Below are 16,999 nucleotides of genomic sequence, written 5' to 3'. Positions count from 1 at the left end.
CATAGAGAATAATGGAGCCTCCAGCACTGACCTCCACCCGCAGAGCCGCACTCCACATAGAGAATAATGGAGCCTCCAGCACCGACCTCCACCCGCAGAGCCACACTCCACATAGAGAATAATGGAGCCTCCAGCACTGACCTCCACCCGCAGAGCCGCACTCCACATAGAGAATAATGGGGCCTCCAGCACCGACCTCCACCCGCAGAGCCGCACTCCACATAGAGAATAATGGCGCCTCCAGCACCGACCTCCACCCGCAGAGCCGCACTCCACATAGAGAATAATGGAGCCTCCAGCACCGACCTCCACCCGCAGAGCCACACTCCACATAGAGAATAATGGAGCCTCCAGCACCGACCTCCACCTGCAGAGTCGCACTCCACATAGAGAATAATGGAGCCTCCAGCACCGACCTCCACCCGCAGAGCCGCACTCCACATAGAGAATAATGGAGCCTCCAGCACCGACCTCCACCCGCAGAGCCGCACTCCACATAGAGAATAATGGGGCCTCCAGCACCGACCTCCACCCGCAGAGCCACACTCTACATAGAGAATAATGGGGCCTCCAGCACCGACCTCCACCCGCAGAGCCGCACTCCACATACATGGCTGCTCTCAGTGCTCTGTGCTGTGCGCACAGGACCAGTGATGAGGTCACAGGAGGGGAGGAGACAGGGGTCACATGATCGGGGGCCCTGACACCTTACCTCCTGTGATCTCATCACAAGCCTTTGCACGCTACCAGCAGCATCAGCGTTCACGCTACTCGTAGATGCTGCTGGTAGCAGAGCACATAATGCCGCCCCCACGGTCACTCACTTTTAGGTGGGGAGAAGATGGAGTGCCATTGCAGCAGCCAGCAGGAATGTGGTGGGGGCCCCCTTAGAAGCTCTTGTGGTGGGGGCCCTGGGGCTGAAGCCCCGCCTGCCCTGCCTTTAATCCGGCCCTGCGCGGTGGCGGATTATAATGGGGCAATTTACTGGCCTGGGCTGTGGGCCCCTTAACCCCACTGGGCCCGGGGCAACTGCCCAAATTGACCTCATTATAATCCGCCACTGCTGACAATGCTTCAAATATAAGTACTATTAACCCCTTCACCCCCAAGGGTGGTTTGCACGTTCATGACCGGGCCAATTTTTACAATTCTGACCACTGTACCTTTATGAGGTCATAACTCTGGAACGCTTCTATGGATCCCGGTGATTCTGACATTTTTTTCTCGTGACATATTGTACTTCATGTTAGTGGTAAAATTTCATTCAAATTTCGCAATTTTCCAACTTTGAATTTTTATGCCCTTAAATCACAGAGATACGGCACACAAAAAACTTGATAACTAACATTTCCCACATGTTTACTTTACATCAGCACAATTTTGGAACCAAAATTTTTTTTTGTTAGGAAGTTATAAGGGTTAAAAGTTGACCAGCGATTTCTCATTTTTACAACACCATTTTATTTTTAGGACCACATCACATTTGAAGCCACTTTGAGGGGTCTATATGATAGAAAATACCCAAAAGTGACACCATTCTAAAAACTGAACCCCTTAAGGTGCTCAAAACCACATTCAAGAAGTTTATTAACCCTTTAGGTGCGTCACAGGAATTTTTTTGAATATTTAAAAAAAAAAATGAACATCTAACTTTTTTTCACAAAAAAAATACTTCAGGTTCAATTTTATTTATTTTACCAAGGGTAACAGGAGAAATTCGACTGCAAAAGTTATTGTGCAATTTTTCCTGATACCTGATTTGTTGGGGGGAACGTCTGTTTCTGCGCATGGCAGAGCTCAGAATGGAAGGAGCGCCGTTTGACTTTTTCAATGCAAAATTGGCTGGAATTCAGATCGGACGCCGTGTCACGTTTGGAGAGTCCCTGATGTACCTAAACAGTGGAAACCTCCTACAAGTGACCCCATTTTGGAAACTAGACCCCCCAAGGAACTTATCTAGATATGTGGTGAGAACTTTGAACCCACAAGGGCTTTACAGAAGTTTATAACGTACAGCGGTACAATTAAAAAATCATATTTTTTCCACAAAAATGATCTTTTCATCCCAATTTTTATTTTCCCAAGGGTATCAGGACCCTAAAAGTTATTGTGCAATTTGTCCTGAGTATGCTGATACCCCACATGTGGGGGTAAACCACTATTTGGGCGCATGGCAGAACCCGAAAGGGAAGCAGCGCCATTTGACGTTTTTGGCTGGAATTGAGATCGGACATCATGTCGCGATTGGAAAACCCCTGATGTACCAAAACAGTGGAAACCCCCCACAAATGACACCATTTTGGAAACTAGACCCCCTAAGGAACTTAACTAGATGTGTGGTGAGAACTTTGAACCCCCAAGGGCTTCACAGAAGTTTATAACATAAAGCCGTAAAATTAAAAAATCATATTTTTTCCACAAAAATGATCTTTTCACCCTCAATTCTTATTTTTCCAAGGGTAACAGCACCCTAAAAGTTATTGTGCAATTTGTCCTGAGTACGCCGATACCCCACATGTGGGGGTAAACCACTATTTGGGCGCATGGCAGAGCTCGGAAGGGAAGCAGCGCCATTTGACGTTTTTGGCTGGAATTGAGATCGGACACCATGTTGCGATTGGAAAACCCCTGATGTACCTAAACAGTGGAAACCCCCACAAATGACACCATTTTGGAAACTAGACCCCCCAAGGAACTTATCTAGATGTGTGGTGAGCACTTTGAACCCCCAGTGCTTCACAGAAGTTTATAACGCCCGGGCGTGAAAATAAAAAATTCGTATTTTTTCCACAAACATGATCTTTTAGTCACCTTTTTTTATTTTCCCAAGGGTAACAGGAGAAATTGAATCCCAAAAGTTGTTGTCCAATTTGTCCTGAGTATGCTGATACCCCATATGTGGGAGAAAACTACTGTATGGACACACGTCAGGGCTCGGAAGGGAAGCAGTGCCATTTTGGAATGCAGACTTTGATGGATTGGTCTGCGGGTGTCATGTGCGTTTGGAGAGCCCCTGATGTACCTAAACTATTGAAACTCCCAACAAGTGACCCCATTTTGGACACTAGACCCCCCCACGGAACTTATCTAGATGTGTGGTGAGCACTTTGAACCCCCAAGTGCTTCACAGAAGTTTATAACGCTCGGACGTGAAAATAAAAAAATCATTTTTTTCCACAAAAATGATATTTTTGCCCCCAATTTTTTATTTTCCTAAGGGTAACAGGAGAAATTGGACCCCAAAAATTGTTTTGCAATTTGTCATGAGTAGGCTGATACCCTACATGTGGGGGTAAAACACTGTTTGGGCGCATGGCAGAGCTTGGAAGGGAAGGAGCACCATATGACTTTTTCAACTCAGAATTGGCTGGAATTGAGATCAGACGCAATGTTGCATTTGGAGAGCCCCTGATGTGCCCAAACAGTGGAAACCCCCAATTCTAACTCCAACCCGAACCCCAACACATCCCTAACCCTAATCTCAGCCCTAACCCAAGCCCTAACCCTAACTCTAGCCCTAACCCTAGCCCTAATGGAAAAATGGAAATAAATACAATTTTTTAAATTTTATTATTTTTCCCTAACTAAGGGGGTGATAACGGGGGGTTTGATTTACTATTTATGGCGGTTTTTATTTTTGGCAGCTGTCGCACGCTAAAAGATGCTTTTTATTGTAAAAATAGTTTTTGCATCACCACATATTGAGAGCTATAATTTTTCCGTATTTTGACCCACCGAGTCATGTGAGGTCTTATTTTTTGCGGGACGAGTTGGCGTTTTTATTGGTACCATTTTCGGGCACGTGACATTTTTTGATCACTTTTTATTCCGATTTTTGGGACGCAGAATGAACAAAAACCAGCGTTTCATGAATTTCTTTTGGGGGAGTGCGTTTACACCGTTCCGCGTGCGGTAAAATTGATAAAGCGGTTTTATTCTTCGGGTCAGTACGGTTACAGCGATACCTCATTTAGGTAATTTTTTATGTTTTGTCGGTTTTATGCAATGAAAACTATTTTATATAAAAAATAATTATTTTTGCATCGCTTTATTCTGCGAGCTATAACTTTTTTATTTTTTCGCTGATGATGCTGTGTGGCGGCTCGTTTTTTGCGGGACAAGATGACGTTTTCAGCGGTACCATGGATATTTATATGCGCCTTTTTGATCGCGCGTTATTACACTTTTTGTTTGGCGGTATGATAATAAATCATTATTTTTTGCTTTGTTTTTTATTTTTTAAGGGGTTCGCTAAAGGGGTTAACTAATGGGACAGTTTTATAGGGCGGGTCGTTACGGAAGCGGCGATACCTAATATGTGTACTTTTATTGTTTTGGTTTTTTTTTATTTTCAAAAAATGAATTTATTGGGGAATATTTTTTTTTTTTTTTTTTTTTACTAATTTATTTGGCGATTTTTTTAAAATTATTTTTACACTTTTAATTTTTTTTTTACTTTATTACATAGTCCAAGGTGGGACATCACTGTCCTGTGACAGATCGCTGATCTGTCACATCACAGATCAGCAATCTGTCACAGGCAGTGCACAAGGCTTCCTCATGCCTGCGCTTTGCAGGCACTGAGGAAGCCAGCTTCCTCTAGGCCCCCGAAGGCCCCCGTCGCCATCTTGGATCCGGGGGCCTGGAGGAAAGGAGTCCCCCGCAGCAGCGCTGCACATTGCGCTGCCGTGGGGGGCTCAGGGAAGCACGGAGGGAGCCCCCTCCCTGCCGATGCTTCCCTTTAACTCCCGGTACACTGCGATCATGTTTGATCGTGGTGTGCAAGGGGTTAACGTGTCGGGGGCGGTCCGTGACCGCCCCTGACACATAGTGCCGGGTGTCAGCTGTGATAATCAGCTGACACCCGGCCGCGATCAGCGGCGCTCACCACGTGGGTGCCGCTGATCGCGCTAGACGTACTATCCCGTCCATGGGCATAGGGGCCCGGGTCCCATGGACGGGATAGTATGTCTGATGTCAGGAAGGGGTTAAGGTAATGAATGAGAGTAATGATGGTGACCAGCAGCTAGAAGAACATTCTGGGTCCACAGACACAGAAATGTTTGAAATAGAGGAACACAGTATTGTAACTGAGGAGCAAACTGAAGTTGCTTCAGATGAACAGCAACATGATAGTTTAGATGATCTTGTTGAAACTGTGTCAATATGTTCTTTCATTCATCACATGCGCTGTGTTGTGCATACGCTACAGCTGGCTATAAGAGACAGTCTGCAAGAAGGACATGCTGCTGCACTGATTGGCAAGGTGAGAAAATTGGCTACTGTTGCCAGAACCCCTAAAGTTGACTCAATTTTGAAGAGACGTGCTGGAAAAGGGGCAATTATTGATCAAGCCACACGATGGGGCAGTACTTACTTAATGATTCAGCGCTTGGTTGAACTGAAAACCTTTCTTGTAGACATGGCTAACCCTCAACTGACGCTAAATGAAAGTCAGTGGAATCAGGTGACTGAGCTGGAAAAATTGCTAGAGCACCCATTTACAGTGACTAAAAAATTACAAGCAGAGGACTTAACTCCAGGTATTTTCTTAAAGGAGTGGAAGAACCTGATGTTTCGCCTGTCCCAAAGAGGAGGGTTAATTGCAAGTGGCATTGCTACATCAATGAAACGGAGAGAGGAGCTACTTTTACAAAATAACATTCTTTTGGCAGCTGTTTATGTAGACCCAATGCATCGGATTCTTCTAGATGATCAACAGCTAAGTAAAGGAAAAGAAGCTCTGTTTGAAATAGCAGTAAGGATGAAAGGGTTGCAGAACAGTCAGGAGGAACAAGAAGAATTTGGTCGTCCTGCCACATCTTCACCCTCATCATCAACTGATGAATTTCGAAAAATATTTGGATCACAAGGACCGTCAAAGCGTTCCCGCATAGAAGAGTCATCCCCATCAAGGAACACAGCCAGTACATTTCAGCAGAATTTTTCATGTGCACTAAAAGAAATTGAGAAATTTGACCGTTCATCAAAAATAACAGTGCAACAAGCGATTCCTCTGTATCCTGACATTGTTAGAGATGTTGCCCGAGTGGTTACTGCTTTGCCACCAACACAAGTTAGTGTAGAGAGGTTGTTCTCTGCTCTCAAAATAATTAGATCATATTTGAGGGCATCCATGAAGGAGGATCTGACAGAGGCAATACTTTTTCTGAGGACAAATTTATAGATTTCTTCTTATTAACTGCATAAAAGTGTTTATTGCGTATTTACTTACAGTTTAGAAAAGTTTAGAAAAGTTATTTGCTATATTCTAATTGTATTCTAATAAATGTAGTTTTTGCTCTAAGTGGTCTGATTACTTATATGATGGTGAGAAACTGAATAAGCACGATGTAATATTTTACAACAGTAAATTTGTTGTTATGAATTGGCCATTTATGAAGGAGTCGGAGCCGGAGTCGGAGTCGGAGCCTGATAAAATCCAGGAGTCGGAGTCGCAACTGTGGCTTACCGACTCCACAGCCCTGGTTTGAAGGGCACGATAGCCAGAGACTATATTAGCCTGGCTTCACCCCACTCTAGATGATTGACAGGTCACTTGCTGAGTCAACACACATGGGAAAAACGAGTAAATCACCTGGAGCAGCACCAGGACACACCAGCTGGAGGCGACGCTGGCCCAGTCTGGTCTCCGACAATGTTCCCGGCAAGATGTTCAAAGTATATTTTCTCCGAAATTCCCTGTACTTGGTATGAATAATCATTGTGTGCTGATACAGTCCCTTTAAAGGACATGACAAGTTATATTTAAGACTGATATCGGAAACCACAGTGTCTATGAATAGTTGTGAAGTAAAAGGCGCTGTATGCCACTTAATCAGGTGCATCTTTCAAGTAGCGTGCGCCCTCTGTGCTACTGGCAAGAAAATGGACTCCAGTTAGAGACCGGAGTAAGAGTTCTGGCATAAGGGTCGCCAAATCCGAGGATGAATTAGATGGGGTGACAAGAAATCTGGCGTAAACACCCTAACATATCGGCCCCAAAAATGTGTAGGTGAAATGTGATGAAATCTCACTTAGTTGTTACTTACTACTACACTACAGGGTGTTTTTTCTGAATGCTAATCAGTGGGAAAACCCGCACCAAAAAGACAACATGTGAGCTTAGCTTTCAAGATATTATCCTTTGAACATTTATCACCTGTGCCTGGCCACAAATCTACCTACAAATGCCAATCACAAGAATGGCTCTCGTATCTCAATTTTCTATTAACGGTCTATGGTGATGGTCATGCCACCATTGCATTTTCACAGGAGAACGGGACCTCTCATGACTAGTGGTCGTCCCTGCCATCGTACATTTGTTTTTGGGCAATCCCTGCATGTGTTTTGGCTGTCGGATCAGCAGTGAGACATGCAACTGCGGGGACTCGGACATATTATACGAGCATGCCAAAGTCACTCAGTTAGCACCCAAGCATGGATAACACATTCTCCGAGCACGTTGGCTCATCAATATAAGGGAATTGTAATCAAGGCTTCTGGCGGTCTGTCTGGGACATAAGATTACTGGTAACAGTCAGACGAGTTATCACTGATATAGACAGGAGAACAAGAATCAGAGCAAGCAATAAATGCACGTAAAAATGTCAAAATCTTTATTCAAAAAATCTTCCGCGAAAAAAACGCATTGTGGTAAAAAACGCAACATGCTCATTAATTTCGTGGAAAAATCCGCATTTCTAACTATTTTCTATGAGACTGGGGACGCTCCGGAAAAAAACGCATAAAAAACGCGCGGAAAGAAAACACGCGTTTTCTGGGAAGGAGTCCGGTTTTCAGTCAGGAATTTTCTGCATACGTGGGCACATAGCCTTAAAGTGGTTTTCCAGTTACGCAGATAATTATAGCATTGTAAAGCTTATCAGAAAGTAAGACATTTTATAATATATTTACTGTGAAAATTCTGATTTGATCCGGAGTTGTCAGGTGTCGTACGTCACCTCCAACTCCTTACTGCCGTCCATTCAAAGCACAGGGTGCAGAGATTTCCTGTGTGGGCGGGATTTCCAGCAGTTCTGAAGTGCTCTGAATAGTGATGTCACGGGGGTGTGGCCTGTGATGCATAGCAAGTTTCGTGTGACTGGTGATGTGCACACGCAGGGAGAGCAAGAAGAGCACAATGCAGTACATGTTAGGTGAAGTGGGAGGAATGTTAGGAGGGGGAAACTGTACATGGCGATTTATCCATCTTGAGACTATATAGAAGTCTCAGGATGGTGCTTTGTGGGTGGAGGTGATAAGCACAGAAGGTGAGAGCATGTGAGCTGTGTGAACATTAATAAACTATAAGTATGACAGAAGGGGGCTGAAGGGAAGCCAAGAAAGAAAAACAAAATAAAAAGTAACAGAAGGGTTTAGCAACTCAGTACAGGAAGAGCCAGATCGTGGTTTTTTTGTGTGCCCAGAAAACTCCTTTACGACCTAAGCCCCAACAATATGCACAAGGTAATTTGTTTTACTTTGTACAAATAAAGGTCAGTCCGCTCCATTTATACAATCTACATAATAAATGAGGTCACTACTAACAGATGTGAATGCATGGAGGGGTTTCATTAACTTGGACTAACCTGGCCTTTAATGCCTTTTTCCTTCAAAGCCTCGATGTCGTCGCGAGTTAGCTTTTGGGATTTGCCATCATCCACTATGTGACGGTTGTCAGCACCTGCTTCCTTAGGCTCTAAAGGGAAAAGGAAAATTAATATTTAAAACCAGGAAAATGAGAAGCACATGTATAATTTATGTATATATTTGCTTCTAGCACCAGGTACGTATTCACTGAGAAAAGCTTGAGTGTCTACGTCTATACATGTGCTGAGGGGAAAGAAGACAAATCCATTAGAAAAGTTGCACTGATTAAAAGACAATGAAACTAATTTTTTCTTTAGTCAAAATTGCAAAAGAGGGATTTTTGGGTTCTTACCGTAAAATCTCTTTCTTGGAGCCTTCATTGGGGGACACAGATTACCATGGGGTGTATGCTGCTGCTGCTAGGAGGCTGAAACCATGCAAAAAAGGACACTTAGCTCCTTAACTGCAGTATACACCTACCGACAGGCACCAAGTACCTCAGTTGGTGAGAAAGCAGTAGGAGAAGCAACCAAAAACTCTCAAAATATGTACCAACCCAACAAGGGACTTGAAAACCCAACACGGTACAACTTAAACAGGGAGGGTGCTGTGTCCCCCAATGAAGGCTCCAATAAAGAGATTTTACGGTAAGAACCCAAAAATCCCTCTTTCTTTATCGCTTCATTGGGGGGACACAGATTACCATGGGACGTTCCAAAGCAGTCCCGAGGATGGGAACAGCAACAAATGAACGAAAGAAGGAAGGGCTTAGGTCGGTCGACGTGCTACTGCTGCCTGCAGAACCTTCTTACCAAAAGCTGCATCAGACGAGGCCTGGGTATGAACCATGTAGAACCTCGCAAAGGTGTGCAACGACGACCAGGTCGCGGCTCTGCAAAGTTGTAAGGCCGAAGCCTGGTGTCGCATAGCCCACGAAGCCCCTACAGCCCGGGTGGAGTGTGCTCTCACTCCCGGAGGGGGCCGTTTCTCCTGAAGTCGGTAGGCTTCCAGAATGGTTAAACGAATCCAGCGAGCGATTGTGGATTTGGATGCGGGAAGCCCTTTCCGGTGACCTTCAGAGATGACAAGCAGGGAATCAGATTGACGAACAGAAGCAGTCCTGGCAAGATAAACTCGCAAGGCTCTCACTACATCCAGTTTGTGGAGCAACTTTTCCAGCGGGTGAACAGGCGCAGGGCAAAAAAGAGGGAAGGACGATATCCTCATTAATGTGGAAAGGGGATACCACTTTTGGAAGGAAAGGTGGAACTGGCCTGAAAACGACCTTTTCCTGATGGAGGATTAGGTACGGGGAAAGACAGGATAAAGCCGCCAGCTCAGACACTCTCCTAATGGATGTAATGGCGATCAGGAAAGTTACCTTCCATGAGAGAAGGGAAAGAAGAATGTCCTGGATAGGCTCGAATGGCGCCTTCTGGAGAGCGCCAAGAACGAGATTGAGGTCCCACGGATCTATCGGAGAATGATGAGGAGGAGCCACGTGGGCGACCCCCTGGAGAAAGGTCTTAAGTTGCGGTAATGGGGCCAGATCTCTTTGGAAAAGAATCGACAGAGGCGATACCTGGCTTTCGAGGGTACTGAGGGACATGCCCGCATCTAAGCCGGACTGGAGGAAGCCAAGTATGGATGGAATGGAGAACGCCAATGGAAAAACATTGTTATCGTCGCACCAACAGAAAAAAGCCTTCCAGTACCTATGGTAAATGCGGGAGGAGGCTGGTTTTCTAGCTCTGATCATGGTCTGAATGACCTGGTTAGAAAAACCTGATTGTCTTAGAATCGCGGCCTCAATGGCCATGCCGTTAAACTGAGAGACCAAGAATTCTGGTGGTAAAGGGGACCTTGTGAGAGAAGATCTGGATGGTCTGGAAGCCTCCAGGGGACGTCCACGAGAATGTTCACCAGCTCCGCGTACCAAGGTCGCATTGGCCAGTCCGGAGCCACCAGAATTACTGGGATGCCTTCTGATTTTCTTTTCTTGACCACCCTTGGGATCAGGGCAAGGAGAGGAAACAGATAAGGAAATTGGAACTGGGACCACGGAATTACCAGGGTGTCGCAACCGACGGCTAGAGGGTCCCTGGACCTGGCTACGAAGCGAGGAACTTTGTGGTTCATCCGAGATACTATGAGATCGATGTCTGGGGTGCCCCAACGCTGGCATATCTGGTTGAAGACTGTGGGGTGAAGGGACCATTCGCCTGACGCCAGGCCCTGGCGACTTAGGAAGTCGGCTGCCCAATTTTCTAACCCTGGAATGTGAACGGCGGAGATCGCCGGAACCTAACGCTCTGCCCAACGCAGTATCTTTGCCACTTCTGACATTACCTGCCTGCTGTGAGTACCGCCCTGGTGGTTTATGTACGCCACGGCCGTGGCGTTGTCCGATTGAATGCGGACTGGTTTGCCTACGAGGAGAGGCTGCCAGCAGAGGAGGGCAAGGAAGATCGCTCTGATTTCCAGGTTGATGGGAAGAAGAGTCTCCTGGGCGTTCCAGCGCCCTTGGGCTGTCTTCCGATGGAAAACCGCCCCCCATCTTAGAAGACTGGCGTCGGTGGTGATGACTTGCTACTGAGGCGGGAAAATAGGACTTTCCCTGTAGAAAAGATGCCGGTATTGTCCACCAAGTCAGAGATTGCCTTACTCTGAGAGGAAGGAGTATGGGACGGTCCAGAGAAACCGAAGTCTTGTCCCAGGCAGAAAGGAGGGACAGCTGGAGTGGACGAGTGTGAAATTGTGCAAAAGGCACTGCTTCCATGGAAGCTATCATCTTCCCCAGGACCCTCATGCAAGACCGAAGGGGAAAGGGCCTTGACCGTTTCAGGGATCGGATCCCCTTGCAAAGGGCTGAAAATTTTTCCCTCGGAAGAAACACTCTGGCTAGATTCGTGTCGAATTCCATGCCCAAAAAGGTCAGACGCTGAGTAGGGTGCAGGATGGACTTCTCTTTGTTGACTATCCATCCGAGACGGGCGAGAGTATCCAGAGTTATCTGAAGACTTTGGAGACAGTCCTGACGCCTGACGGGACGAGCCCTTGATCAGCAGATCATTCATATAAGCGATAATGAGAATCCCCCTGGAGCGAAGAATGGCCATGACTGTTGCCATCACCTTCGTAAAGACACAGGGGAGCCGAGGCTAGGCCGAAGGGGAGAGCCGTGAACTAATAGTGATTTTCTTGAATCGCAAAGCGGAGATATCTCTGATGTTGCAAACAAACAGGGATGTGAAGATAGGCATCCTGTATGTCCACAGAACAGAGGAACTCTCCGGGTTCCATCGAGGCTATCACCGAGTGCAGGGACTCCATCTTGAAGTGGAGAATCCTCACGTGGCGATTGAGCAACTTGAGGTCCAAGATTGGGCGAAGGGAACCGTCTTTTTTCGGGACTATGAAGAGATTCGAGTAAAACCCTGAAAACCGTTCATTTGAAGGAACAGGAACGATAACACAAGCGGAAAGAAGGGAGGAGACGGCCTGAAGGAACCCTGGGGTCTGGGACGGCTGTCTTGGGGGTCGAGAGAGAAAGAAGCGACTGTTTGGGGGGGGGGGGGTGAAATTCGGTTTTGTATCCGGATATGATGATTTCCCTGACCCAAGCGTTGTCGACCGCGGACAGACAAGTGTCCATGAAAGAAGAGAGCGTGCCTCCCACCCTGGAAGAAATTCCAGGTGGGGGTGACCCGTCACTTTGAGGAGAATCTACCGGAGCAGGAGCCTGAGGACCTGGAGGGTTGGCCTCTTGATTTCCAGCGGGGAGCGGGTTTATACGATGGTTTTCTGCTATCTCTAGAGGCAGAGGGCCGGTCCTGCTGGGATCATCCTTCTGCGGAAGAGAAGGGGCGAAAGGACCTAAACGGTCGAGGAGCCTTTCTGTTGAAAAACCGTCTAGGCCGAGACTGAGGAAGGGAGGTACTTTTACCACCAGTGGCATCGGAAATTATCTGATCCAGCTTGGCGCCAAAGAGTCTAGAGCCGTGAAATGCCAGGTTGGTGAGCGACTTCTTGGAGGTGGTGTCCGCACTCCATGACTTCAACCAAAGGATACGGCGTATAGCTACTATGTTGCTGTTACCTCTTGCTACGCACCCAGCTGCATCTAAGGAGGCGGCCAAAAGGTATTTACCCGCATGATTAATTTGGTCTGCTAGATCTGCCAGCTCGTCCTGAGGGGCAGACGATAGGATGCCCCTGCGAAGAATTTTTGCCCAAGCTGAAATGACTTTCGCCACCCAGGCAGAAGCGAAAATAGGGCAGAGAGAGGCGCCAGATGCTTCAAAAATTGATTTAGCCAGCGATTCTATTTACCTGTCTGTTGGATCTTTCAGGGATGCCCCGTCCGGAAGGGATAGAACCGTCAGAGGAGAGACGGGAAACTGGTGGGTCCACTTCGGGGGCTTTAGTCCATTTTGTAAGAAGGTCCGCATCAAATGGATACAGGATGTCTAAGTACCTGCGGCCTGAGAAACGCTTCTCAGGGTGTTCCCAGTGTTTGGTTAAAGTAGTCTCGAACTCTTTGTGATTAGGAAAGGTTCGGGAGGGAGGTTTCGCTCGTTTAAAGGGGACAGAGCCGTCCTGAAGGGGAGCCTTATCTTTTATTTTGAGCGTCTGGAAAATAGCCATTATGAGACTATCGACCATGTCCTGTGTTTTAGACATGTTGTCTGCCTCTGAGTCAGATCCCGATTGAGAATCATTGTCTGACCTAAGGTCGTCTTCTGACGAGGGAGACGAGGAAAGCAGCTTGGGTGGAACGGACGGACCTGGCGAGCTGGAAGACGAGCTAGAAAGAACGCGCTTCCTAGAAATCCTACCCGGCCTGTCCCTGTGGAGGTCACGGTCAAGTGCAGACGACTCACCGTTAGAGGTGGTCGGAGCACAGGTGGCAGAAGATAGCTGAGGTAGTCGTTCTAAGACCTGGACCAGGGACTGAGAAACTTTAGTCAGGTCAGAGACCGACTGAGACATTGCAACAGACCACTCTGGGGGAGGGGGAGTGCATTCATCCCGGGACTCGGGGTGCTTCGGTGGGGAAGACATCGCGGAAGGACTGCAGGATGGGCAAAGGGAGACGACTGACCTGGCGCCCACTCCTTTTTGCAGCGCACGCAGGCGTAGTGGGTGGCGGTGGGTCTAGGGTAAGGAGCCCTTGCAGGGTGGGGCATATGTGAAGCCTGCAGTATTACTGCGGTAAGTATCTGTAAGGGGCAGCGCTGCGCGATTGGCTGTGCACTGCGGTGGGGGGCGGATCAGAAGGAGGCTGAGACTCTATGAACAGAAAGTGGCCCTGTGATGGGCTAATAAAAGGCGCCAACAAAGCATGTGCTCTGCAGAGGGTGTGAACCGGAGCATAAGTGAAAGTAAAAACGGGCTGCGCCGGTTTCTGCCCCCGGAGTCCATGATCCTGAAGAGATGAACCCGGTGCCCGTGACGCCGCAGAGGAGAGGGAGGTATGAGGAAGGGGACCCGCTGACTGCTGCTTTAGAGAAGAGCACCCGCGTGGGGGAGCTGAGAGGCGCGCGCCTGCAAACGAATGGGCGGGAAATTCGAATGGAGACTGACAATGTCTGCTATCAGCGGCGCCAACCTCACTGACTTCTATGTGGGGCGAGCATGGGACTGATGGTAGCCTTCAGGCTGCTTACCTGGCGTCCACATGCTCCCTGAAGAAGACGACTACAGGGGCCCGCGATGAAGGGGGGGCCGCTGGTAATGAAAGTCCTCTGCCCCGCACTATGTCCGAATAGTGCAGAAGACGGCGCCAACCCTTTGCCAGCAGGGGAGAGTCACTGCCGGTGACCGCCGTCTTCCTCTCAGCCCTGTCCCGGGAGAGGGGTGAGGTGGGGAATCGGCTAGGACCCGCCACCTGTAGTCAGCCCGTAGCACCCGAGGGTGATAGGTTAAAGGTCCTGCCCGCGGTCCTGAGAGTTGCGATGTGGATAACACCACATTGCTCGCTCAGCCGCGTGATATGGGAAAGCAGGGTGAACATTTATCCCGTTTCCTGGAGTTGAATCTGAAAAATAAATGGAAAAAGATTAATACACACACACAAAACCTAAGAGAGAAAAAAGGAATCGTTAAATGCGGATCTGGGGAGATCACGGTCCGCCTCCTACAGACACTAAGCAAAAACTGAGGTACTTGGTGCCTGTCGGTGGGTGTATACTGCCGGGGAGGAGCTAAGTTTCCTTTTTTGCATAGTGTCAGCCTCCTAGCAGCAGCAGCAGCATACACCCCATGGTAATCAGTGTCCCCCAATGAAGCGATAAAGAAAACCCATATAATGCAGTAAGGGACTGTTTACACGGACTGACCAACGGCACTAAACGACCAATGGGTAAACCTTTACCGATTGGCAGTCATTTGATGCCCTGTTTACACAGACCGCGGTGATCGATGCGCACTGTGCGATCTATAACAGATGGCTCATTGTGTGTAGGCCGTTAAAAGTTCTTGGTGGTGCGTTTCTGATTACACAGATGATGCATCACCAAGAACGATGATAATTTGAGACAGGCAAAAAAAAAAAAAAATTCAACCAGTGAACTAGCGTTTCGATCACTAATTGGCTGCCTGTTTATATTGAAATATCATAAAATGAGCGTCCTTAAGAACAGTCATTCCTGATAAGCCTTCAGTGTAAATGCAGGTTAAAAGTCCGATCTATTATTTACATGGAAAAACATCTCCAGATTTGGATGATTTGGATAGTTTAAATAGGCCATCAAGATCTGATCGGCGAGGGACTGGCTCAGCGGGGGAGGTGATTGCAGGGTTCTCTCATTAGAGAGAATGAGACTATGCTACAATACCTTATATTGTAACGACGAGGTAAACTGTGCATATAGATGATATGATGTAAAGCTGTGCCCCTTTAACCAGCTGTCTGACAGGTGTGCACCCATCCGATACTGATAGCCTATCTTAATGATGTTCTAAACCTGGGAAATAATCGTTTAAAATGCAAGTTTAATTTTCGGGAAACCTTTTTTTTTTTTTTAAAGGTCTTCACCTTGTTCTTGAGTTATGGCGACTTGATGGATGAACGCTCTGTAGGAAGATCGATCTTGTGCAAGCCTAGATAAGTCCACTAGGGTCTTCACCGCCATATTCTTGATAGTATCAAACCATCGGGTTGCTGGTTTTCCTCTTCGCCTTTCTTCCAACCATGATGTCCTTCTCCAGTGATTGCTCTCTTCGTGTGAGGTGTCCAATAGGCAAGTCGTAGCTTCGTGATCCTTCCTTCATAAAGGAGTAGTCAATATCTTTGTGTTCAATAGCAGCCCCATGTTTGAGCTTTCCATCTTGACACTGTAAGATGTCCTTCAATCCATTTACGCTTCTTGCTGTCATTTTAGTATCGTCTGCGTATTTCCACTTGCTTATGTCAGTAAAATGTGTAACTTCATGATGCTACCAAGCAAAAAAGTCACATAGATGTCGCGCCTGAGGAATTTACAATATTTACAGCTAAAAATCTAATCCATGGGGGTAAATGAAGTTTTCAGATTATTCAACAGAATTCCAAATTTATAAAGGAACAGTAACTGAGATTATCTTGCCAACACTGCTTCTCGGTTGGTAGAAGTCCTGCAGAGCGACATTAAAAGGTGAACTGGTTCCTGGTGTTATACTTTGGGCAGGGAACAGGGCTAAAGAGCAGAGTTCAGTAATCTTGGGCTGCCGCTGGAGCACAGGGAGGAGGCTAAAGCTGCAGTCAGTTGTCTTATAGCCAGACAACAGAGTGGGAAGGTGAAGAGGAGACATAGCTGGTCAGAAGTGACACAGGGAACATTCATTTTCATATATTTCCCAGCATTAATTGCAATACAACACGAAAAGGGAAGAATATCTGGGATGGATATTTTTGGGGGGAATTTTGTAAGTTTGCGGTTCTTTCAATCCCTTCCCAATCTATAATAAAAAGTCTGTCATGGTTAAAGGGGTTGTCCGGTCCAAATTGATCAAGTATGCAGTCACTCTGTGTGACTACAGACTTGTGCATCCTGAGCTGCGGGGATTCGCCAGTTTCTGACCCGGGAAAGGAGCTTTCCGGTAAGCATGAGTCATACATACTACTGACCAGTGGGTGCGGCCTCGTTCCATACATTTCTATGGGGCGATGCCACACCCCGTCTAGTGACGTGGCCGTTCAGTGGGTGTGGCCGACTAGACGGCACGGCCTCGCTCCATACAAGTGTATACAGCGAGGCTGTGCCCACTGGTCGGGAGTATGTATAACTCATACATACCATCGGGTTCAAAGTCAGAAACCGGCAAATTCCACCATCGCACAATGTGTGCGCTGGGGGGACTCATAAGTCCGCAGTCACACAGAGCAAATGCAGACTTGGACCAGGCAACTCCCTTAAGTGCTGCC

General features: G+C 47.2%; 1 protein-coding gene across 1 annotated transcript in view; it reads right to left on the bottom strand.

Moving 5' to 3' along the window:
* Positions 1–16,999, bottom strand: part of TRMT6 (tRNA methyltransferase 6 non-catalytic subunit) — a 103,188-nt gene that overhangs the window by 64,492 nt on the left and 21,697 nt on the right. Inside the window, exon 3 of the mRNA XM_073553878.1 lies at positions 8,592–8,701. Coding sequence (XP_073409979.1) covers positions 8,592–8,701 — 110 coding nt within the window. The remainder of the gene's footprint in view (positions 1–8,591; positions 8,702–16,999) is intronic.

Source organism: Dendrobates tinctorius, unplaced genomic scaffold, assembly GCF_039654945.1.
Source record: "Dendrobates tinctorius isolate UK_male_01 unplaced genomic scaffold, ASM3965494v1 ptg000203l, whole genome shotgun sequence".
Classification (NCBI taxonomy): Eukaryota; Metazoa; Chordata; class Amphibia; order Anura; family Dendrobatidae; genus Dendrobates; species Dendrobates tinctorius.
This window is presented reverse-complemented; position numbering and strand designations above follow the sequence as displayed.